The 26,890-nt window shown below is 33.6% G+C and overlaps 1 protein-coding gene across 1 annotated transcript in view; it reads left to right on the top strand.

The window, feature by feature from the left end:
- BIRC6 (baculoviral IAP repeat containing 6) overlaps positions 1-26,890 on the top strand; it is a 244,499-nt gene that overhangs the window by 123,883 nt on the left and 93,726 nt on the right. Inside the window, 13 exon segments of the mRNA XM_007450952.1 lie at positions 2,761-2,888; positions 8,400-8,962; positions 9,928-10,103; positions 11,053-11,149; positions 11,297-11,491; positions 12,285-12,485; positions 14,675-14,954; positions 16,258-16,514; positions 16,761-16,869; positions 19,524-19,745; positions 20,759-21,539; positions 23,134-23,277; positions 23,755-23,884. Coding sequence (XP_007451014.1) covers positions 2,761-2,888; positions 8,400-8,962; positions 9,928-10,103; positions 11,053-11,149; positions 11,297-11,491; positions 12,285-12,485; positions 14,675-14,954; positions 16,258-16,514; positions 16,761-16,869; positions 19,524-19,745; positions 20,759-21,539; positions 23,134-23,277; positions 23,755-23,884 — 3,283 coding nt within the window.

The raw sequence follows: 26,890 nt of genomic DNA, 5'->3' as shown, positions 1-26,890 counted from the left end.
ACAGTGAGAGGCCCGCATACCGCAAACAAAACAAAACAAAAACAAACAAACTCATAGAAAAAGAGATCAGATTCCTGATTACCAGAGGCAGGGGTTGGGGGAATTGGATGAAGGTAGCCAGAAGGCAAAAACTTGTTGAGAGAGTAAATCTTGAGACTTCTCATCATAAAGAAAAAAAACTTTTTTCTTTTATTTTGTATCTATATGAGACGATGGCTGTTCTCTAAACTTACTGTGGTAATCGTTTCATGATGTATTAAGTCAAATCATTATGCTGTACACTTTAAACTTATGCAGTCCTGTATGTCAATTATATCTCAAAACTGAAATGAAAAAAAATATTACTTTTGTTAATTCAGAAAAAAAGATATATCAGAGCTTATAAACATTTTTAGTCTAACCACAGATTTCTTTTATATCAGTTTAGCTTTTGTTATATTGTACTTTTTTAAAAAATATCTTTCCTTCATTATATTTCTTTTCACATAAAATATATTTAGTGTTCATAGCATCTTTCCAATGGACGTTATTCAAGATTATCTTGCAAGGTTATCATCTTTGATTTCTCAGCTATGTGCTTATCTATGTGCTAGGTCTAGGTGCTAGGGATTTAAGTAGTTACCCTGTCCGAGTCTCTGCCTTTCTCGGAGCTTAAGTTCTGTTGGATACATTTAGTCAGTACTCTCATACTGAATAGACTTGAATTTTGTAGATCATCATAAAATAAACCAGACAAGGAAAAAAATGAGAAGGAACAAACTACTTGTAATTAGATTGGGCCAGAGTTTTGATGGGGGTAGAGGCATGTTATCAAGTGATTATTACACATAAAGATTGCATGAATTTGGAATGTGAAGATTCCTGAAATCACTGATTCCAGCTTCTTGATTTTACATATGAGTGAACATGCATTATCTGCATTGCCCACAATTATACAACTAGTTAGTGGTAGAGCCTAGGTGTCAGGGAACATGCCGCTGTATAAAGTAGTGTTTTTTCCTCTCTCTTTTTTTTTTTAAAGGCAAAGTAAAAGTTACTGAAGGTCAAGCTTTCCTCAGATATTTTGGTTTTGTAGTTTGGTTATGAATGTTATGATTTTTATACTCAGTGTTAGAAATTGTTAACTTTAAAATGGTTTGGAGAATTACATTGCATTTTGTTTTTCCCAAAACTCCCCTAGGGTTTTATGATCATAACATTCCAAAACATACTTCAGGATACTTGGTGTGGTTCTCACTATCATTTTTTTTTCATTGAAGAGATAGAAGTTTGGGAAAGCATTTTTTTCAAATAGATACAGGTTCGTTTTTAGCTTTAAGGGGTTTTTTGTAGGGTTTTTTTCCCCAATTCACTTTAGTATTTGCTCTGCTAGGCATTAGTAGCATGACCTTTTGTGGATCACTTAACCTGAGTCTGAGTTCTTTTGTTTTGAAATGGGATAATTAAGAAGATTGTGAAAATCAGTACATAAGTTCTTTGTGCTTTTGAAAGCATTATAAAGATATTCTTGTGTAATTCAGGTGAGTCTTCTTCTGTATTGAATTAAATAAAAAAGTAACAATTAAATAAAAGTAACAAGTTATTCTAAACCATAATGAAAAAAAATAGAAGCTATAGTAGAAGCTATAATTTTCGATTTAAAATAAGTATATCAAGACCTAAAAGCTTAATTGGTTTCCTGCTATCACTGTTAATATTTTTGTTCTTCAAATGAAAAGTTTCACCTATATGGCTCTTGACTTAACGTTTGATGCTTTTTTATTTTTATTCTTTTTCTCTACAGGGAAAGAGAATTTTTTTTTCACATCTTTATACAATGTTGTGTTAGTTTCTGCTATACAACAAAGTGAATCAGCTATATGTATACTTATATCCCCATATCCCCTCCCTCTTGAGCCTATCCTCCCTCCCTATCCCATCCCTCTAGGTCACCACAAAGCATTGAGTTGATCTCCTTGTGATCTCCTTGTGCTATGCAGCAGCTTCTCACTAGCCATCCTTTTTACATTTGGTAGTGTATATATGTCAGTGCTACTCTCTCACTTCATCCCAGCTTCCCCTTCCCCCGCCGTGCCCTCAACTCTGTTCTCTATGTCTGTGTCTTTATTCCTGCCCTGCCACCAGGTTCATCAGAACCGCTTTTTTTTTTTTTTTTTTGCGGTACGTGGGCCTCTCACTGTTGTGGCCTCTCCCGTTGCGGAGCACAGGCTCCGGACACACAGGCTCAGCAGCCATGGCTCACAGGCCCAGCCGCTCCGCGGCATGTGGGATCTTCCCGGTCCGGGGCACGAACCCGTGTCCCCCGCATTGGCAGGCGGACTCTCAACCACTGCACCACCAGGGAAGCCCCAGAACTGCTTTTTAAAATTCCTTATATGTGCGTTGGCATACGGTATTTGTTTTTCTCTTTCTGACTTACTTTACTCTGTATGACAGATTGTAGGTCCATCCACCTCACTACAAATAACTCAGTTTCGTTCCTTTTTATTGCTGAGTAATATTCCATTGTATATAGGTGCCACATCTTCTTTATCCATTCATCTGTTGATGGACATTTAGGTTGACAAAAGGTTAATCTCCAAAATATACAAGCAGCTCATGCAGCTCAATATCACAAAAACAGACAGCCCTATCCAAAAATGGGCGGAAGACCTAAGTAGACATTTCTCCAAAGAAGACATACAGATGATACTTTTTAAATGAATAATTCTGTAGATGGGATCAGTAAGCAGTTGTCAACAGAATTTCATTTCTCTTCAGGTTGGTCCAACAGCTACGCAAGCTATGCAAGAATTTCTTACCCGATTACAAGTGCATCTCTCTTCAACATGTCCTCAGATATTCAGTGAATTTTTGCTCAAGCTGATTCATATACTTTCAACAGAAAGGTAAATGTCAAGGTGTTACATATATTCCTGATATAGAAGCAATAGGTAATCCTCCAAATTAATTTTCCCTTAGCATTTGTTGGGAGTTTATCTGGGAACAGATAAGCAGGACGATATTAGGAATTAAGAGAGAAAGGTTTATTGGTATGTTTCCCAGTTGTTTTCACTTCTTTTCATTATGGCTCTCCCAGATCCTGACCTCCTTCTATTGTGAAAGGAATAACGGGTTCATAGATTAGGAAGTATAAACCTTCTAGGTGAAATTTACTTTAAGCTGTTTAAATTATTCTCGAATACAGGTAGAGAATTAAAGCTACCAGTAATTTTATTTGAAACCTGTATTTGATAAAACCCAAAAAAGATATCTTAAAAAAGAAAATTAAATACTAATCTCATACAGAAATCCTAAATAGATTGATTACCAAAGTCAGGCAATAGGTTAAAAAGAATAAACTGTGACCGTGATGGGTTGATTCTTAAAATGCGTGAATGCTTCGATATCATATATCATATTAATGAGTCATTTTTGTCATAGTTTAAGACATTTCATAAAATCCAACATTACTTTCTGATAAAACTTTTAATGAAATATAAACAGTATCATCTTAAAGTTACAAAAAACAACATTATGAACAAACCAAACTCTAGTATGTTTGATTATTTTAAAAATTCCCATTAATATCAGGAAGAAATTAAAGGTGCTGTTTGCTATCTTTATTATTTAATTTCATTGTGGAAGTGCCAGTGAATTTTTGAAAAATTAATGTATGTTAGAAAATGATTAAAATCACTTGTAGATTATATCACTCTTTAAAAATTAGTTCGAAAATATTAGAAATCAGAAAAAGGTATGATTTATAATAGTTACCATAAAATTAATAATTTATTAATAATAATAGTTATTTTTCATAGATCAGTAGCAAAATGCCTGAAACCAATATAAAAATTAATGCAAAAAATTTATATGGCATATGTTTTCATAGCTGCAGAAAATTTTATAGTACTATCCTCATTTGTTTTCTTCCTCCTTTATAACTATTTTAAAACACTAATGTGGTTGTAGTTCAACTTGTTTGTAGTGTATACACAGTGAAGCACAGGTGTGGGAAGGAGTAGATTCACAAAACCAAAAACATGCTGTTATGATATGCATCTGTATTTGGAAAACATGAACTTGAGGTTTTTGTGTGATATAAATAAAACCAACTAAGAAGCAAAAACCAGTTACCATGGAGTTCATTTTTCTTTTAACTAGGCTTTTTTTTAAACTGTATGTGAGACCTCTGAATACACTCATTAGATGTAGACTTTAGTATAGTTCTGTCTATGTAGGGTCTAGCAGTAAAAGGTTTCATGTGAAAATTCAATACATTTACTCTAACATTTCCTACAGAAATATCAATCTTGGTTTAGTTTATAACATGCTGTCTTTTTTTAAAAAAATCTATTTTATATCTTTTTTTATAAGTAAAGGTATTTATAGGTTTACATGCCTCAAAAACTAATTAGAATTTTTTTTCCAGCTCCTCTTCCACACCCTTCCACCCTGTACACACCTCATACATTTTCTAGCACATTTTCTTTAATTGGGTCCATAACATTGCCCCAAATATATTCTTAGCTTTTGTTTTCTTTGTATGTTTTTAAGAAAGTGTCTGGTACCCGTATAAATTAGCCTGCAGCTTTTTAGTTCAATTAATACTATAGGTTGAGAAGAAGTACCCAGACTTCATATGAAGAGGGCACTCATTTATATCACATAAGTGTTTTGCAGATATATTCTCTTGGTCTGTGGATTATATTTTCATTTTCTTAACAATATCTTTGAAAAAGCAGCTTTTAATTTTGATGAAATTTTGTTAGCTTTTTCTTTTATTTATTATTATTTTTGTTTCATAACAATATCCTTGCTTAACCCAAGGTCATAGAGATGATTCTCTATGCTTTCTTCTAGAAATTTTATTGTTTTAGGTTTTACACATAGGTTATATTGAGTTAAATTCTGCATTTGGGTCTAAGTTCTTTTTTTTTCTTTTTTTTCTTTTGGCCTGTGGATGATGTCAAATTGTTACTATACCATTTGTTGAAAAACACATCCTTTTTAAATTGAATTCTCTTTCTGCCTTTTCCAAGAATCAATTGACCATATTTGTTTTGTTCTATTTCTGGACTCTATAGAATTGATGTTTTTGTCTATTCTTTTCCGATACCACACAGGTTTGGTATTTTTATATTGTTTCTTGAGGTCTGTTAGTGTGGATTTTCCAACTTCGTTCTTGTTGTTTTAGAGTTCTTTTGGCTATTCTGCTTTCTTTGCTTTTACATGTAAGTTTTAGGATCAGCTTATTGATCCCCCACCACCCCCACAAAAACAAAAACAAATCAAACCAAAAAAAACACTTCTGCTCCATTGTCACTGAATAAGTGTGAATCTGTAAATCAATTTGGGAGGAGTTGTAGGTATATTTATAGATACAGATACAGTTATTCATATAGACATAGACACAAAAATATAGTTATACGTAGAGTTATATATATATTTGTGATTTTTCTTTGTACAGTCATGTGGTTAGTGAATAATATGTATGTCTTTTTTACTTTTGTGCACCTACTGAAATGATCATATTTTGTTTCTTCTAAAATCTGTAGGTATGATAAATTACATTGATTTTTTTTTTTAAGTGTTGATCAGTATACATTCCCAGGATATATACTCATTCGGTCATGATGTATTATCCTTTTTATATCTTGCTTGTTTAAGTAGTTAATGCTTTGTTGCTTCCCTGGTGGCACAAATGCTTTGTTGGAGATTTCAAAATGTATGCTTATGAGAGATATTTGCATTTTTAAAAATAATGCCTTCGGTTTTTATGTCAGGATAATCCTGGGCTCCTAAAATGAGTGTTTCCTTTTCTGTTTTCTGGAGGAGGTTGTGTAAATTGGATTATTACTTATTTAAATATTTGATAGTAATTACCATTGAGGCAACCAGGGTCTGGAGTTTTCTTTGTATTAATAGAAAACAGTTTCTACTAATTTTATAGGTAAGAGATTATTCAGGTTTTCTTTCTTCTTGAGTGAACTTTGGCAGTTTGTGTCTTGAAGGAATTTGTTCATTTCATCTGTGTTGTTGAAGTCATTATTTGTAATTTTTTTAAATTATGCTTTTAATGTTTATAGTATGTAGTTTGATTCATTCTATCATTTCTGATATTGGTAATTTTAATCTATTTATCTTGGTCATTCTTGCTAGAGGTTTATAATATTATTGATATTTTCAAAGAACCAACTTAAAACTTTGTTGATATTCTTTATTTTTTCATTTCCAATTTCATTAAATTTTGCTCTAATAGTTATTATTTCCTTCTTTCAGTTTTTCTTGTATAAGTGTTTGACAATATGTGTCTCTTAATTGATCTGTTAGACCACTTTACATTTAATGTAGTTATTGGTTTAGTGGACTAAAATTTATCACTTTGCCAGTTTTGTTTATTTAACCTATTCTTCGCTTAAAAAATTTTTTTCTTGTCTACTTTTGGATTAAGTAATTTTTATAATAATTTCATTTTGTTTCTAGTATTATTATTTATAACAAAGAAATTTTGATTATAGTGTTTTCCCTAGCTTTGCAATATACGTCTTTATTTCATTCTGCTTTCCTATATTATTATACCTTAGCTCACATATAATGTAAGAACTTTACAGCAGTAAATTTACAGTTTCTTTCTCTCATCTTTTGTGATGTAGGTATCATATGTTTACTTTTACATATGCTGTAAACATAACACATCCCTACAATTTTTGCTTTGGATAATCACATGTCTTTTAGACACTGAAGTAAGTAGTATTTATGCCTGGAAATGGACAAGCCTCTTCTACTGGGTGATTAGTGTGAGGATTTGAATCACTCTTTTCAAGATTTGACCTGGCTTTGGTTTTATTGTTGCGATGGTTACCTTCTGTGTTTTGTCAGCTTCAAAATGATCTAGTTAGCTTCTGTTTCGATGTGAGTCAGGGTAAAGGGGGTGGTTTCCAGTTTTATTGTTCCATCCTTAGCTTTTGTTGTTCCTTATACATTTGTACCACAGAGGGACTCTCTCTCCATGGCTCCATCTCTAGCAGTCAACTGCTTTTGCTTGTTTCTTAGTGTTCACTAGACTCCTAGTGATAGCAGGTATTTTCTGATATTGTGTCCAGCCTCAGTCTTTGGCAGGCCCTCTGTGACTGAACCTCAGGGGAAGGAGCTTTCTCAATAAATTTTTCCTTCTTTTTGTCAGCCAAACTCTGGCTTGTATCTTTGGCCATTTCTGAGGAGAGCATTTCCTTCTCTCCAGTGGTAGGAAACAGCTATTGGTATTTGAGGGGTTTTTTCACTAGCACCAAATACATGGTATCTTTTTTAACACCATTTCCCTGATTATCTGACATCAACCTGTGTCCTACAATTCAGTTCTGTTCTGCCACTATCCAAAGTTAGCCTCAGATTTACAGTTTTAACTGCTCAGTCCCACAAGACTGCCCTTACTTCAGAGGGCACTTACAAGTCCAAGGTCCCCACATTTTTGTATCATTTGACTACAAATTCAGGGGTTCTCACAATCCCCCCCTCAGGTTCAGTAATTTACTAGAAGGATTCACAGAACTCAGGAAAAGCACTTTACTTATTTTACCAGTTTATATAAAGTATAGCTCAGGAACAGCCAGATGGAATAGATGCACAGGGCAAGATATGTGTGGGGGTTGGTGAGGGAGGGTGCCTGTGAATGGCTATGAACTCCAGGGTGTTACCACCCTTACCTACCTGGGGTTTAACAACTTGTAAAGTATTTTAGCTGAATTCTTCTTAACCATATGTATGTTGCCAGCATCTCGACTTCCCAGATTCTGCAACAGGAAAGCCAATGCTCATATTCTGTCTTCTTGGAGGAGGTGCCTATCTTTTCATGGATGTCAGGCTTTTTGGTACTCTTTTGACCTTAGCTCTCTGATGGGTTCAAGAAAAGTTACGACTTTAGAGTTAATTTGGCTTTTTTAATTGTTAAGTTGGGGCCAATGATCTTTCCAGCTTTCTATTTCTTAGGCATAAGTAGAACTTGAGAGCATTCACTTTTGATGCATAAGAATTACTTGATTGAATCTTAATTTTTGAAAATCAAAATTAGCAAGAAATATTTAAACTAACAACATTTGAGGTTGTAACAAACCAGAGCTCATTCATTATGAGGAGTGCCTTGTGATATATAATTATTTTAGTCTGTAGCTTCAAAATCATCTCTTTGATTTACTTGTCCTTCAGTTTTCTATTTGGAAGGGAATTCATTTTTTATTTTATATGATAAAGTGGAGGCAAGAACAAGAAGGACTCAGGAAGAGCTGGAAACTCTTTGCTACAAAATGAAATAGTGAATACCAGGAGTTTAATTATTGTTTAGCTTTCTTGTATTCTGGTGGTTACTTCTTTCAAAACAATTTAAAATGGATTAATTTTTAATCCTCTCTCTTTTTCTGCAGGGGTGCCTTCCAGACAGGCCAAGGACCTCTTGATGCCCAAGTAAAGCTCTTAGAATTCACTTTGGAGCAGAATTTTGAAGTCGTTTCAGTTAGTACTATTTCTGCTGTGATAGAGTCTGTCACTTTTTTAGTGCACCACTATATCACTTGCTCAGACAAAGTAATGTCTCGAAGTGGATCAGATAGCTCAGTGGGTGCTCGAGCATGCTTTGGGGGACTCTTTGCCAACCTCATTCGTCCAGGTGATGCAAAAGCAGTTTGTGGTGAAATGACAAGAGATCAACTCATGTTTGATTTGTTAAAACTGGTTAACATTTTAGTACAGCTGCCTCTTTCGGGCAATAGGGAATACAGTGCAAGAGTGTCTGTGACCACCAATACGACAGACAGTGTTTCAGATGAAGAAAAAGTTTCAGGAGGCAAAGATGGTAATGGAAGCAGTAGTAGTATTCAAGGATCACCTGCATATGTCGCTGACTTAGTGTTAGCCAACCAACAGATAATGAGCCAGATTTTGTCGGCTCTGGGCCTGTGTAATAGCAGTGCCATGGCGATGATAATTGGTACGTATTAATATTAAGAATATTAATCTTATACTTGTCTCTAGTACTATATCTGTTTCCTTTAGCAATGTATGAATTCATTTTCTTTTTACTTTATAATGCAGAGTTACTTTTTTGTAAACTTCTTAGCATGACTGATTTTTATCAGTGAAAACTTTTATAGAGTGGCTTCAATCAGTTAAAAATTTTTAAGTGTGAATTTTTTTAAAATTGGAAAATACTAACAAAATAACTTGTAGTGAATTAAGAAAAAAAAAATCAGTCTTGTAAGTTAGGTACCATAATTTATAGTCATGTATTGCTAACATTTTAAAGATGAAGAATTTCACATTAACTTTTGTATTAGGGAATGAGTAAGATTTATTTATTCACAGTTTTTTAAAAAATGAAGTATAAAATTTTGTTCAAGTTTAACAGTTTCTATGGCACATATATCAATGTAAAATTTATATATTGTTGCTTTACTTTTCCACCTATTTGAAAGCTAATATAGTATGTTAATTTTTTTAACTAATTAAACTTCTGTAAATTGTGACAAAATCCATTCCTGATATATTTTTGCTTATTAGTATTTCTTTTTTCATGTAAGGGAAACAACCATATCTTTTAGATTAAAAGTTTTGAAGTTTAGTTACATAATAGTATCACTTATTTTTCTCTCCTTTTCTTTTTGGTATGTATAATGATGTTCCTCAGTCATGTAATAGAGCAACTTTATTGTTACCAATGACAGAGGTATCTCCTATAAAAGATACCAAAAAACATCCTCTACTGAATGTTATGAGAGATATTTTAATTTCTAGATATGTGTATATGTATACACACACACACACACACACACACAGCTTTTATGTACCCATCCTTCAGTGGTTTGGGGGTAAAATGGCTTTTAAGACTCTATTTTAATTATTATGGTTTTTAAGGATATGCTTTTTAAAAATGTGTCATCTTTTTATTTAAACTAGGTGCAAGTGGATTACATCTCACCAAACACGAAAACTTTCATGGTGGGTTAGATGCCATATCAGTTGGGGATGGATTATTTACCATACTGACAACACTTAGTAAAAAAGCTTCTACAGTTCACATGATGCTGCAGCCAATTTTAACCTACATGGCCTGTGGATATATGGGCAGACAGGTAAGTTCAATCCAGCAACAATTGCAGTAATTTAAGTAGTTACTAGCAATGGGAGCAGAGAATTATTTGTAAGACCGAGACAGAGTATTCTAGTTATACGTTGGAAAATGAACGGAGTCAGCAGGTGAGAACTACAGATTACTAGTAGAAGTTGGAGAGGAAGGTTTCCTTGAAACTGTCAAAGATGACTACAGTGATGTAAGAATAAAATGTTTAACATATTTTTAAATTTTAGATTTTCTTTCCATTGTCTTAACTATAGCATAGTTGAAAACCAACATGTTCTTCGTAGATGTTACATATGAAAATTTAATATGAGTATTTTTTTTCAAGCTTAAGTTACATATTTAGTTTCCTTTCAGTTAAAAGGGGTTAGGGTAATTTTAAAAGAGAAATAGGTTAGAATGTTACTACTTTTTAAATTTCCTTTTTAAAAAATAAGATTTTAGGAGCCAGTGTGATTAATTTCTAGTCCATTTACCATTTTTTTCAAAAGCAGATTTTAAAACAGTTTCTTAAGGAATCTTCTATATGTCAGTGTATAATTATCATTTTCATAAATATACATTGCATGTTTATATATATTTCCCCATTGGAAGATACAAAGATATTTGAGAAGGATACATTTTTAAATGAAAGTACTGTCTACTCGAAAACAAAATTGATGCACATTAATTTAAGGTAGAAAATGATAATAGTAGGTAAACACAGACGCAAAAAATGCTGAGTTCAGAGAGGAGACTGTTCACTTCCATTTTGATTCAGGTTAAGATTTCCTAAATATTTCGGCAGACATTTTGTATTTAGTGATTTAGGTTACGGTTGCCATTTTATAATAATTAACTGTAAAAGAATATTACATTCAATAAGAAATTTAGTTGTCCTAATTCACAGGAAATTAATAATCACCTTTTAAAAATCACAGTATACATGTATCGTTTTTTTTTAGGGCTCTCTCGCTACTTGCCAGTTATCTGAACCGTTATTGTGGTTCATTTTGAGAGTACTGGATACTAGTGATGCCTTGAAAGCATTCCACGATATGGGTGAGACAAAGTTACAAAATTGTCATTTAAGTGTAATCATTTGATAGTAAATTTTGTTCTTATTTTTGTAGTCTTCTGTGAAAGTTGACTCAATGTCAAATCATCTATGTTAAGATAATTTTCATTTAGTATTCTCTTTAAATTTAGGTGGTGTTCAGCTCATTTGCAACAATATGGTTACTAGTACAAGGGCTATTGTAAACACTGCAAGAAGTATGGTATCAACTATTATGAAATTTCTTGACTCTGGTCCGAATAAAGCTGTTGACAGCACTTTGAAAACACGAATACTAGCTTCTGAGCCTGACAATGCAGAAGGGATCCATAACTTTGCACCCCTGGGTAAGAAAAGAGTTATTTCATCTTATGGGTATGAATTTAAGTAGTAGTTAATTGGCTGGTATGAAGCAAAAATAGTTGTCAAAATAAGTTGATTGTGTTACAGTATCACCATTTCAATTACAAGCCATTGATTTTAAAGGTAGTTTTCCAAACATTCTACTGATTAGAAGGAAGTTTTTAATCGTTCTTTAGTAGTAAAATTTGTTTTTATTTCTGAGTTCAAATAGAACACAATTTATGAAACTAAATAGTAGATTCTTATATCAGTTTTCATTGTAAATGCTAGTTTTAAAGGACTTGTTCCTTCTTATTTTGAGTGGTAATTTTTTTTATAAGAAGTTTCAGATTTATATAGTTATTCTTTTTTTTCCATTCTACATAGTTTCTTTTTATATTTTTCTTTTCATATTTCTAACTCATGAATATTGACAATTTAGAATAAAGGTGATTATTTTCAAGTTGAAGCCTGTATTGGACATTGTTTTTTACTTAAATCATTTGAGAATTACTGTGCTAGATTTGTTGTTGCTAGTTTAGTTTTCATTTGATATGTTAGTACATAGAAATTAGGCAGCAGTTAGCAGTGAATTTGTCGCCTTGCCAGTTGACTGGATGTCCTGAGGTTTTGTGAATACTGTAACAAATTATGCTAAATGTATTAAGTACATTCATAGTATTAAATGTTCATGTTTTTAGCTAATTTTTCTAGTGTAATTATTATGGTTTGAATATGGTTTGATGCCTTATTGGGTTTCTTTTGCAAGTTTTTATTTTATTTAAAATACTTCTGTAGGTACAATCACATCTAGCAGTCCTACTGCCCAACCAGCTGAGGTGCTTTTGCAGGCCACGCCACCCCATAGAAGAGCTCGCTCTGCTGCTTGGTCCTACATCTTTCTGCCAGAGGAGGCTTGGTGCGACCTTACCATTCACCTTCCTGCAGCAGTGCTTCTTAAAGAGATACATATCCAACCTCACCTTGCATCTCTTGCAAGTGAGTAATATTTTTTGTAAAGATCCATCATGAAACTAAACTATAATTTAGAAGCATTTAAAAAATGAGAAAAATACTTAGCAAACAGTGATTAACTTAGGTACAATTTCCAGATCGCTTAATTTTGAAGTTTTAATATAATATTTAACACTACCACCAAATCATTTCCCATCAAATGAATTGACAAGGCTATTCCCCTGAAACAAATAGAGTGTGTGATGAAATTTAAACAAATATATTCTACTTATATATTATTTTGCCTTTCCTCTTCCCTCAAATTTATGAAGCTATCCATATAGCATTAAGGTAAAATGAGTTAGTTTATACAGCTGTAGACAGCAGTCTTAGTTTTTCTAGGCTGGTCCTCAGTCCTAGCTCTGTAATGTGAAATTAGCATAGATTCCCCTTCCCATTGTAAGGTAATTACATCTGCCTTAATACTTTGAGTGTGATATTTTGAATATTTATGATCTTTAGATTTTTAATATTTTGAGTATCATTCATTTGATGCATTTTCATTGAATACATTTTGTTGTAACTTTGCAACATTAAATAATTGAAAAGAATTTTTAGAAAACAAGTTGTACATTAAAAGGAGCAGGAACTCCTTTAAGTATTCATGAAGGAATATGAAGTACTATTTTAGGTTTATGATGGTCCCCAAATTCTTTCAATATAAATATAATAATTTGTACAGAATCGTTGAAGTTGTCACAGTCATTTATCTTCATTGATTGATCCTCATTGCTATCATATGTCACTCAGTAATTTAATGAAGAACTATAGGGAATTTTGTAGACCCCTGGCATATTTGGAAGAATCAATTTTTCCACTTATTTGCAAGATTAGATTATTATACTCTAATGCAGTTGTGGAATCCACACGTTAGATAAAAATAGATATAATGAATAAAATGGCAGAAGAAAAGTAGACTAATGCACAGTGTTTTAGCAGGTCAAAAATAACTATATTACATGGCAAAATATAAGTCAATGTAAGACTTAGGGGATAATCTTAAGATGAGGAGGAAGCTCCTTTTATTCAGAAGGAGAAAGTGGTTCGTGTGAATGGTGGCTTTGGAGTGTAGCTAGAATTTGCACATAGGAATTGGGACAGGAAGGATGTTACAATGGAGAACTCTGTACATTATGAAAAATCAGTAGGTTAGGTGTTCTCCAGTACAAGTGTGATTAATAATTTTGGTTTTGGATTGGAGCAGAAACTGAAGATATAGTATGTTCCAGTGGAAATAACATAGCCTTTAGAATCAAACATGGGCTTGAATATAAAATGTGCCCTTTGTTCATTTGGGGGTTTGGATTATTTAATCTCTTTGTCAGTTTGTATTGACAGATTCAAAGAGATTAAATAATGTGGATAATACTTATCTCAAAAGGTAAGATTAAGTTTAAAAATTGATGTGACTTGTCTAGTTCTCAGTGTAAATCAGGGGTGTAATTGGCATATAATGAAAGTTACTTCCTAATTTTACAGTTGAAATTAAAGTCAAAGTTCAAAGGTTGTTTTAGTTGATAGGTAAATTTATTATATGGGCTTCCATGTTTGTGAGAAAGAAGTTTTCCCATAACAGCTGCCAGTTATTACTTCATTGGGCCTCCTTAAATTTTAGCAGGAAATGATTTTATTTTTAAGTATTCTGGATGTTTGTTTAAATTTTGAAAGGCAAAAACAGATTAGAGGCAAAAGCAATTTCTAAATTCAACTGTGTTTAAAATCATAGCAATATGGTAGTAGTGAAATAATGAGTTTGTGAAAAAGTACTTTTTAAGTTACATTCTTCCCAATTTACAACAGTAAACCATAGCATATTAATCACCATATTGTTGGTGATAATTCTGAGTAAAGTAGAAATAATAGAGTAAGTAATTGCCTAGTTTTGTTTTCTTGGAGCGAATTAAGTACATGTGGATTGCATATCTTCAGTTACTCTTTTTTAGGTTAATGTTAGAATTTTTTAAATACAATTTTTATTATACTGTGAATTTCATATAATAGCTGTAAAATCAATTACGGTGAAAGTCAGTGACAAAGTATGACTTGGTGTATACATTTTCTTTTTATGAGTTCATAATGAATATAACTGAAAGCTGTTTTACTGGGATTGCCACTAAAATATGAACTCTAGTTTACTTTTCCTTTAGTAATTGTTCAATTTTCTCTTCCTGTAGCCTGCCCATCCTCAGTGTCTGTTGAAGTAAGTGCAGATGGGGTAAATATGCTACCATTATCCACTCCTGTTGTCACAAGTGGTCTCACCTACATAAAAATTCAGCTTGTAAAAGCTGAAGTAGCTTCTGCAGTCTGCCTTAGACTTCATCGTCCACGAGATGCCAGCACATTAGGCCTTTCACAAATTAAATTACTAGGCCTCACTGCTTTTGGTACCACTTCTTCAGCAACAGTTAATAATCCTTTTCTTCCATCTGAAGATCAGGTATCCAAAACAAGGTAGGTGGTTTCTCATTCTTAAGAAAAACCTTTCTGTGCTTTTCATGAAATTGTTCATACTGTGTTTTTTTTTAGAGTTTAGGAAATTCTTTGTTCCATAGGTATCTAAATAATATCATAATTTTATTAAGTGTAATAAAGAATAATTCTATAGAAGCAAAACCTTGAGGCTGGTTAAAATTGAGATTTATGTGTGTTTCATCCTTGGGATGATCCACAGTGTGGTATATGTGGGTGTGGGTTCCAGTTCTTTGGATTGTAGTCTTATGTAAGCATTTCCAAATGCCTATCCCCAAGAATACATCTGAAGCATACAAATTGATCATATAGATAGGCACCTAGCCCTATATGGTCATTCCTAAGTTGCCAGTCTGCAGAGGGTTAGATTTGAACCATACAAACAGACCAAACAAAGAAGGACCTGAATATATCCTTTAATTTACATTCTTCTGGTAACGTTTGATGGTTGAAAATTTTATAGATTGTCTTAATGTAAGTTTTACCTGACAAAAAAATTTAGGATTTCTGTTTTATTCTTGAGCTGCCAAGACTTTACAGTTTTGCAATTCTGTGATCCTTTGCAGTTTATATTTATGCATATAAATATATGTATATACAAAAACATTTCCTGACTAATTAAATAAAAAGGAAGTTCATAATTCCTAAATGCTACTAGCACTTAAGTATTTTTTTATGTTATAGGGGAAACTTACTGTGTGTTTAATTCTTTATTGATGTTACAGTATTCTAAAAGTATTTTTTAACGTAGATTGGTGCTACTTACGAAATACAACATGCTGATCTTTTCGTTTTCTTCTTTCTTTTTTTTCCTGCTTTATAAGTCACAAGGAATTTTTTTAAAAAATATATATCCTCCTCTTGTTTTTTATTTAGATTCTTTTCCCGTGTAGGTCATTACAGAGTATTGAGCAGAGTTCACTTGCTATACAGCAGGTTCTTATTAGTTATCTGTTTTATATATAGTAGTGTATATATGTCAATCCCAATCTCCCAATTTATCCCTCCCCCAGCTTACCCCCTGGTAACCATAAGTTTGTTTTCTACATCCATGACTCTGCTTATGTTTTGTGAATAAGTTCATTTGTACCCCTTTTTTTTAGACTCCACATATAAGCAATATTATATGATATTTGTCTTTCTGTGTCAGACTTACTTCACTCAGTATGACAATCTTTAGGTCCATCCACAACATGCTGATCTTTGAGAAGTTTTGTTTTACCCCTGAAGTAATTTAAGCTACTTAAATTTACCCATATAGGCCATTTTGTGTTGTGTATTGCAGTATTGGATGGTTACGGTTATTACATCATTGCCTTACTCACATAAGTGATCTGGAAGGAATGATGGCAAGTGCAGCTGCACCTACTGCTAATCTGCTACAGACTTGTGCTGCCTTATTGATGTCTCCATACTGTGGAATGCATTCACCCAACATTGAGGTTGTGCTTGTAAAGATAGGACTACAGTCCACTAGAATTGGCCTGAAGCTTATAGACATTCTTCTGAGAAATTGTGCAGCATCAGGCAGTGATCCTACAGGTGACAATTTTGATATTTTAATATTTACATATCTGCAAAATAATGACAGTTGAACTATGTGATGTTTGTGATTAATTCTGTTTCTGAAATTAACTTCCATTATGGCTTCATTATTTTTGGAGTTTTGTTTTTGTTGTTGAAATTTACAGAAGTTATTTTTAATGAATAATTTAAGATTATATTGAGCAAATCTTCTCATCCCATTTGCTTATTTAGCAAAATTTTCCTTTGATTCTTTGTTGCAAGATTTGAATAGCCCTTTACTTTTTGGAAGACTGAATGGACTCTCTTCTGACTCTACGATAGATATTCTTTACCAGCTTGGGACAACTCAGGATCCTGGAACAAAAGATAGGTAGGTATGTGGTGATCTCAGTTTTCATATGAGGACACACATACACACAATCACATGTAGTGAATGTTACTTGGAATGCTTTATTTTTCTTTTTTAAAATTAATAAGTTTGTTTATTTTTGGCTGCGTTGGGTCTTCATTGCTGCTCGTGGGCTTTCTCTAGTTGCAGTGAGTGGGGGCTGCTCTTCATTGTATTGCGCAGGCTTCTCATTGTGGTGGCTTCTCGTTGCAGAGCACGGGCTGAGGAGTTGTGGCTCGCGGGCTCTAGAGCACAGGCTCAGTAGTTGTGGTGCATAGGCTTAGCTGCTCCACAGCATGTGGGATCTTCCCAGACTAGGACTCAAACCCGTGTCCCCTGCATTGGCAGGTGGATTCTTAACTAGCGCACCACTAGGCAAGTCCTGGAATGCTTTCTTTTTAGATCTTTTCATAAAAGTTAAGCTTAGGTATTACTAAACATGTAGAAATATAGGAATATTGTGTCCATATTAGGTACTTGGAGTATTTTGTTAATAGTAATAATGTTTGTTTTTATTGATTACTTATTGCTATTGATTGTATTATTCACGGACAACTTTTCATATACTCCTTACCCTCTTTCTCCTGCTTCCTACCACAAAATGAAACACTATCATACCAAGTAAATAATATCTGAATGTTTCACCTAAATGTTTAGTGATCTTTCGGTATAGGTAATTTTAGATGAGTTTTACTAGTGTAGATCTTCCTTGATGACTTTTACCTCTAAATTGATAGGGACTCCAAGTACTTTTGAAAAATGTTTTTGTTGATAAATTTTTGAATGATACTTTGGCATTCTCTGGTTTTATGTATATCATCTGTATCTGGAGAACATATTTATAGAGTGTGTGATTCTATAAATAATATAAATTATCTTCATAGTAGAGATTGTTTCCTGAGTTAATATCCTTTGAAGTATATTGAATATTTTAAATCCAATTAACATTCTTTAATGTTGTTATTAGTTTGTGTTTAAAGTGAAATCGTTTGCTATGTTATTAAATGTCTTACTTCATAAATTATTAACAGATTATTTTTTGTGGGTGCTTACTCATTTTATAGCTGTTTACCAAGTAGTTGCTATATGCTTGGCATTGTGCTAATACTGGAGAGGTAAAGTTTATTGAGTCCAGCTTGTGCCCTCAGGATTGGGAAGACAGAGTAGTGTCACTCATAAGGGAAGATTTACGAAGGTCAGACTTAAGGGTATGAATTAGAGTGCCAGACAGTGAAGGCATCTCGGAAAAATTGTTACTTAATCTCTGGTAATGTAATAGCTTTCATTTAGTTTAGGCTCATTGCTTTCATGTTCCCTGGATTAAAAATATTTAACGGACATATTTGACAAAGTATAATTAGTTTCAGCAGGGTAACTTTAAAATATTAAATAGGCTGACTTCCTTTCCATTAAACTTTTTGCTTTATATAAACTATGTGATACCTGTATTATATTTAAAAATATACTGGAGTATTTTTGACAAAGTAAATACGAATTTATGTCAATTCATAATGGTTAATAGGATTTAAAAATACATTAAAAATATGTGCTAAATATTTTTCTAGAATAGGTTTCTTTAAATCTCTTGTGATTTATTTAAAAAATTTTTTTATCATAAGAAGAAAATTGCATTTAAAATTATTTTCTTAGCATAAATGCAGATGTAAATATTTCAGAATGTTTCAGAACTAACATTAATGACAAGATTGTTGGCTGCTGTTTTTCTAGAAAATGTTACTCTTCTGTAATTGCCTCATCTGCCTTCTTTTTCTATGACTTGTCCTTATGTTCTGTCATATGAAATTTAAAGCATCTTACCCTTCAGTCGTTCAGGGTAGAGAGAGGGATTAAGTAGTATTATATACGTTCCAATTCCCATTTCTTTTACCCTGAAGCAGAGAATCTTGTGCTCTAAACTAGACATTTAAAAGTAAACAAAAACAAAGATAAATACAGTGTTTTAAGAACTTGGCAATAAGTCTCACCTCCCACCCCCCCAAAATACAAACTCCAAAGCATTACTGCTTTAAAAAGCCTTTTGCTTTCATTTTGTGGTCTCCAGCTCTAGGGCATTGAGTGTAGAGTGGCACTTGAAAAAGAACATATGTTGGGGCTCTTCTGTTGTCAGAGTGAAAGAGGGTGGGTGGCTACTACTAGTATTTAATGCTTGGGGGCCAGAGTTGGGAAACATTTCATGCTGTATTGCATGAAATTCTGCACAATGAAGAATTGGCCCCAGATCACTGCTCTGTGGTATGTGGATTTGTTACAGGGTGAGTGAAAATTTAGAGCAGAGAGTGAGTTTTTTTAAGCTGTGTATCCTGTAATTCTAGATATTTATATATTCTGTCATAAATGAGGTAAGAATCAATGATTATTTGCTGAATTAGACTTGAGTTATCTCAAACATTTTCATTGCTTAAGGTTGGTAGGGTTTTTGGAAAATTAGAGTTACTATGACCTTATTGATTGTATAATTCCTTTTCCCTCCTATTTTATTGATATATTAAAACTATTGAGAAAAATCAGTATATTATTCCGATAAATACATTGCTTACATGCAGTGGTGGTATTTATCTGTATTAAATGTCAGCTGGAGTATAATTGGTTATTCAAATCCATCTTCTTCTTTTAAGAATTCAGGCCTTGTTAAAATGGGTCAGTGATTCTGCAAGAGTGGCTGCTATGAAAAGAAGTGGCAGGATGAGCTACATGTGTCCTAACTCTTCAACAATAGAGTATGGTCTTTTGATGCCATCTCCTTCTCACTTGCACTGTGTAGCAGCAATTCTGTGGCACAGTTATGAGCTGCTGGTAGAGTATGATTTACCAGCACTGCTAGACCGAGAGCTCTTTGAGTAAGTATGATTTGTGAAATTCTCTTCTCCCCCAGTACTAGATCACTTTAGATTTTTACTTGATGAAACAGCATTTTACATTTTTATTTATATAAAAATAATACTTCAAAAAGTACTAGTTAAGTATAATCAATATAATTTCGAAATGAGATGCTACACAAATTTAATTAATTTATCTTCAAGTTTTAAGAAGCTACATTAGTGTCATTGCTGCTTTTCCCACCTAAAATTAGAATGTTTAATATATTCTCCTGCAGGTCATAATGTTTATTCTCATTTGCAAATTTACCTGCCAGATTCTTTTATCTTTAATATGCAACTTTGGAGGGAAAGTATAGCTAGAAATTTTGAGAGACTACTTTAGACAGTTTTTACAATTGGTTGTTTTTACTTCTTTCTAGATGGCTGTTACGATTGTTCTTTTGACAAGTAGTTTCCACTTAACCCACATTTCTTCACCATACTCAGTTAAGGCTCTGTTGAGCTGACTGCCTAATAACTGCTAAGTCTATAGCAAAATATAATAATTTATTTCTGAAGAGTTCCATGACTCATAAAAGGTTGGCTTTTTGTCCTCTAGTTTGTCATTTTCATATTTGGTCCTATCAGTTGGCATAATCCATGACTTATTAGTGAAACTTGCTAACAGTTTTCATTTTGCAGATATGAATTAAAGCCATTAATAATGTCGAATTCAGTCTAGACATTTCTTAGGTATAATTTTTTTAATTGTTTCTTTATGTCATTTTTTTGAGGTCACACAGAGAAGGGTAGAACCATTTTGATATAGATCTCTTGGTTTTCTATACTCATTTTACAAATCTAATCTAACTTTCAATCTACTGAAGTACTTAATGATGTTTATCACAGTCTTCCTGAAACATTACAGTGTCATTATATTGAACATCAAACTATATAATTTTCATGAAAGTGATTTCTAGTAGAAATAGTTGACAAAGAGGTCTTTTTAAATATATGTATATATTGTTAACATGGTATCTTTTATTCCCTAGGTTACTTTTTAATTGGTCCATGTCTCTTTCCTGCAATATGGTTTTGAAGAAAGCTGTTGACAGTCTACTTTGCTCGATGTGCCACATACACCCAAGTTATTTTTCTTTGCTTATGGGCTGGATGGGAATTACCCCTCCTCCAATGCAGTGTCACCATGGACTGTCCATGACAGACGATAGCAAAAAGCAAGATCTTAGTTCATCTTTAACAGATGACTCTAAAAACGCACAAGCACCTCTTGCACTAACTGAATCACATTTGGCAACCCTTGCTTCCTCTTCTCAGTCTCCAGAAGCTATCAAACAATTACTGGACTCAGGTTTGCCTTCTCTTCTTGTGAGGAGTCTGGCTAGTTTCTGTTTTAGCCACATTTCTTATTCTGAAAGCATTGCTCAATCAATAGATATTTCCCAGGACAAACTCAGGCGGCATCACGTTCCACAACAATGTAATAAGATGCCTATCACAGCAGACCTGGTTGCTCCTATTCTTAGGTTTTTGACAGAAGTTGGCAATAGCCATATTATGAAAGACTGGCTTGGTGGGTCTGAAGTCAATCCACTATGGACAGCACTTCTGTTTTTATTGTGTCACTCTGGGTCCACTTCTGGAGGACATAATTTAGGTGCACAACAGACCAGCGCAAGATCAGCTTCTCTTTCTTCAGCTGCTACAACAGGATTGACTACTCAACAGAGGACAGCAATTGAGAATGCAACTGTTGCATTCTTTCTGCAGTGCATTTCATGTCACCCTAATAATCAAAAGCTGATGGCCCAGGTAAGAGTAGAAAAACTGGCTTATGTTCCAGTGTCTTATTATTTTAATGTGCTGTCACATGGCACTCTAGAAATTAGTTCAGAAAGGGTCATTTATTAAGGCCAGGTGATGGTGAAGTTTGGGGTTGGTTGCATTTAAGGATTTGAATTTAAACCGTAATTTAGTACTAATATCTCCTCCCTCCTCTCCTCAACTGCTACATAAATCAGTTATTCTTTCTGATGAATGATGGGCAGATTCATGGAGATTCTAGCTAAAGATCATACATTCCTCCTTTTAAAAAACTGCCCCTAATCAAAAGAACAGCGCTTCAGGGACTTCCCTGGTGGTCCAGTGGCTAAGACTCCGCACTCCCAATGCAGGGGGCCTGGGTTCGATCCCTGGTCAGGGAACTAGATCCCACATGCTGCAACTAAGAGTTCGTATGCCGCAACTAAGACCCGGCACAGCCAAATAAATACATAAATAAAAATATTAAAAACAAAAAAACAACGCTTCAGCTATTGGAACAGGATTGACCACTTGAAGGTGGCCATCAAGTGCCTCACAGCATTGAGGCATTGCATTTTATAGTAACCGGATTGTTAAAGCTGTTGGTTTGCTTCTAATGAAGCAGACATTAGAATAAGTTTCAGATAGGAGACTCCTGACAAATCACATTGAGGTATGAAAGATGATTTTATTGTATTAAGTCCACAGGGCCAAAAATCTTGAAAGCTGGAGTTATCTGGAGCATAATTCTAGTTGCTTTTTGCCAGTTTCTGCTGCTTTCTATCTGTTGTGATCTTCAGCAAGTTGTTTAAACTGTAAAATGGAGATAGTAATACCTGCCTCTCAAAAGGTTTTTTTCTTTTGAGAGGATTAAATATGATAATGTATATGAAGTATCTAGCATAGAGCCTGTCTGAGACATGGTAGACACCAATGAATAGGAACCAGCTTCTATTTTTACCCCCTTATTTGATAGTGCTTATTCAGGTTAAACTATTAATGAAGGTTGAGCTATCATAATTTTAGAATCTAGAAGGATGAGCTATCATAATTTTCAAAAAATACTGAATGATTTAACTTTAAGAAGAGGAAGATACTTTGTTGCATAAAGTAATTAATTATTGGGAAACTACTTAATGTGTCTAATTTGAAAGAAATGCTTAAATTACCAATTTTAACCAAGTCCTTGAATATGGACATTTCACAATTTGGTTTGTGCCTGTGGGTAGTATGAAACTTTGTGTTCCATTGTCTTCTGGCCTAATAATCATCTCTTAGCTTCTTGTTAAGGCTTTGTTTTATATTTTTAATATATTTTTTCAAAATTTTTATTGTAACCACATTGATATTGACTGAAGTTAAAATTAAGTTGGTTTTGCTGGGTATTTATTATGTGAAAACCCTGTAGTAGTAACTTCTCTCATCCACAGAAATTTGTATTTCACTTTTAACTTTTTGTCTACTTCCGTATAATCTTTAATTGCTGATTTGATGAATTCAAATACACTTATTAATCCACATTTTAAATTTCCTCTTTGTTCTTTAAAATATAAAGCTGCAAGTAAATACCTCATTTAACTTCTCAAATCTCTCACTTTGCCAGGTTCTCTGTGAACTATTTCAGACATCTCCTCAAAGAGGGAACCTTCCAACATCAGGGAACATTTCAGGGTTTGTACGTAGATTATTTTTGCAACTGATGTTAGAGGATGAGAAAGTGACAATGTTTCTTCAGTCTCCCTGCCCAGTGAGTATTTAACAATTAAATTAAATCTTTATGATGAGCTGTGTGTAAAAATATTTTATGTTTTCATGTCAGAGCTTTCAGTTATCTCTGCTCTAATTTCTAATAAAATGAAATGAAATGAGAAATTAGAGGTTGTGCTAGCAAAGTGAAACTAGCACAACCTTTATACTTAAGGATAGAGCTTAAAAATCTCAGCTAACCCTCTCTGTCCAGAATAACCTAGTTTTAACTTGCCATGAATAGTATAATTTGATTTGGGGGGGGAATTGACAGATTATTAGGTACAATAGTGCTAATGCAAAGTATGATGAGCAAATCGCATGGCAGACATGCCACATTTGAAGAAATATATAAAATAAACCCTTTACATTTTTGTATGCATTACTGAATTGTTTGTTTTTTTATGCTTCTGAAATTGTTATATAACGATATACATTTCAAAACAAACTTCTTAATTTCTTTTAAATTTATTTCCAGCTGTACAAGGGTAGGATTAATGCTACTAGCCATGTCATTCAGCATCCAATGTATGGAGCAGGCCACAAGTTCCGTACACTTCATTTGCCGGTCTCAACAACATTATCGGAAGTTCTTGACAGAGTGTCAGGCGAGTCAAGTTTAAATATTTGTGTTTCTTTAACTTTATGTTAGATGTATATAGGAATTTTATTATTTTTATAACTTTATTGCATTCACTCACTCACCAACCATTTAATGACTAGAAAAGGTTAAGGTAGCTTCACATTTAGAAGTATGATGCAGTGGACAAAATGTACAGTACATTCCAGCACCTGTAATTCTTTTGCTGTGATGTGTGTTATGTGTAGTAATGACAGAATGGGCAGTTGGAAATGTAGACAAGCTGTGGGAAGCCATTGATGGAATTTTCTCAGGATAAACCATCAGGCTGTTGTTTTGTTTTGTTGTGGTTTTTTTTGCGGTACACGGGCCTCTCACTGTGTGGCCTCTCCCGTTGTGGAGCACAGGCTCTGGACGCGCAGGCTCAGCAGCCATGGCTCACGGGCCCAGCCGCTTTGTGGCATGTGGCATCTTCCCGGACCGGGGCACGAACCCATGTCCCCTGCATCAGCAGGCGGACTCTCAACCACTGCACCACCAGGGAAGCCCTGGGCTGGTTTATAGTAGATGAATTTCAGTATATTAGGTTGCATGACGGAATTCTAAGTAATAAACATTTACTAAATCTAGGGGAGAAATGAGTGGTCAGTAGGTAGAATCAACTGGTGAACTTATTGTTTATAGCAGTGAAGAAAGCAGAGAGCACTTTCCCCCTAAGTTTTTCAAGACCTCTCTGATGATGCCTTTAAACAGGATATAAATTATTAAAGTGAAAGCATTTTTTTGAGGCAGAATACAAATTGACTGTGGTTGTTTTGGGTTTATTGCCTCTCAGAAATCCTAATCAGTGATGAATTCATTGAGCATCTGCTATGTGTAAACAGTAATTTCTTCTAGGGGTGTAAAAGTGAGCAGGACATATATTCTGCCTCTCAAAGTATTTATGATCTTTTGCATGTTGTCAGAATAAAAAATAAACTGAAAATTTTAAATGTTTGCATTTTAATTTAAAGTCAGTGTGTTTCTATCTATATACATTAGAGGGGGTACCTAAGTCTTTAAGCAACACTGATAACTGAAAGAAGTTAGGAGTATCCAGAAAAAAAACTGGCTCTATTTGTTAGTTGGAAATATAAATCTAAACTTAGAATAAAAGACTGAGTTGAAGAGATTTGGGAGTTTTTAGCATACATACGTACAGAGATGGTAAGTTAAACCACGTGAACAGATATGATCACTTTGAGAAAATAATGTGGAAAAGATTCTTTACCAGTTTTAGACACTGCATCTAACAGAAATCTGTGCATAAAATTATAATACTTTCCTACATTTTTACATGTTATACAGTAAAATGTTAGAATATATTATAAATGTGTAACATTTTTTTCTTATTTGAAAAATGTCCACCTTACCTGTTACAGCTAAACTTTTGTGAAAATTTGACTTTACAGACTTTTTTCTCAATTTCAATTTTCTGAAATTGTGCCTTCTACATGATGACGAAAAAATTTTAAATTAGTTAATTGAAGGAAGGAAGTGGGGAAGAGTACTAAAATTCAGTTTTTGAGATTTCATACATTATCTTGATAATGGAAAAGTATAGACATAGTACAAAATAATTGGAAATTTAACATTTTTATTTATCTTTAAATGAATACTATTTTCTAAAATGTCATGGTTTGTCATTTAGGATATATAACAAAATAGCTCCCTTTATTAACTAAAAATGAACAAATAAAGCTTATTGCTGTGGAGGACTAGTACATCCTAGTAAAAAGTCCAACAAAGTTATCCTGAGTAAATATCTGAAACTTCTAAGTGCTGAGTTTAACCTTTGTTTAGCGATGCTTTGGTACTTTAAGGTGTATTTGTGATATTTAGCCATATCTTAGGATATATTAACATGTGCATGTGTATTTTATTAACATGTATAAAAACAAGTAATCCAAAATTATTCAAGCCATACTTTTACCCACTGCCTATAGCTTTCGACTATACTGCTTTCAAATAATAAAGGTTATGTGTCTTTTTAAAAAAATTCTATTATTGTTTTTAAGCAATGTGATTACTATCATCATCAAATAATATACCTTGTAGTTTTCTTCATGTTTCTTATGATGTGAGTTTTTGGACTTGAATCTGTGTGGGTGTATAAGTTTCATAAAATTAGGAAATTTTTTGGCTGTTAGTTTCTCAAATATATTCTGTCTCCCCGTCACTCTCCTCTCTTTTGGTGATTCCAATTACAGATTTATTAGGCCTCTTGAAGTTGTTTCACAACTCACTGAAGCTCTGTTCCTTTTTCCCCCCATTTTCCCCCTGAATTAAAAATTTTTTTTTTTTTTACATCTTTATTGGAGTATAATTGCTTTACAATGGTGTGTTAGTTTCTGCATTATAACAAAGTGAATCAGTTATACATATACATATGTCCCCATATCTCTTCCCTCTTGTGTCTCCCTCCCTCCCACCCTCCCTATCCCACCCCTCTAGGTGGTCACAGAGCACCGAGCTGATCTCCCTGTGCTATGCAGCTGCTTCCCACTAGCTGTCTATTTTACGTTTGGTAGTGTATATATGTCCATGCCACTCTCTCGCTTTGTCACAGCTTACCCTTCCCCCTCCCCATATCCTCAAGTCCATTCTCTAGTAGGTCTGTGTCTTTCTTCCCATCTTACCCCTAGGTTCTTCATGACATTTTTTTTTCTTAGATTCCATATATATGTGTTAGCATACAGTATCTGTCTTTATCTCTCTGACTTACATCACTCTGTATGACAGACTCTAGGTCCATCCACCTCACTACAAAAAACTCAATTTTGTTTCTTTTTATGGCTGAGTAATATTCCTTGTATATATGTGCCACATCTTCTTTATCCATTCACCTGTTGATGGACGCTTAGGTTGCTTCCATGTCCTGATATTGTAAATAGAGCTGCAATGAACATTTTGGTACATGACTCTTTTTGAATTATGGTTTTCTCAGGGTATATGCCCAGTAGTGGGATTGCTGGGTCATATGGTAGTTCTATTT

Source organism: Lipotes vexillifer, unplaced genomic scaffold (genome assembly GCF_000442215.2).
Source record: "Lipotes vexillifer unplaced genomic scaffold, Lipotes_vexillifer_v1.1 scaffold776, whole genome shotgun sequence".
Classification (NCBI taxonomy): Eukaryota; Metazoa; Chordata; class Mammalia; order Artiodactyla; family Lipotidae; genus Lipotes; species Lipotes vexillifer.
Note: the sequence above shows the minus strand (reverse complement) of the source record. Positions and strands in the feature narration are given on the sequence as shown.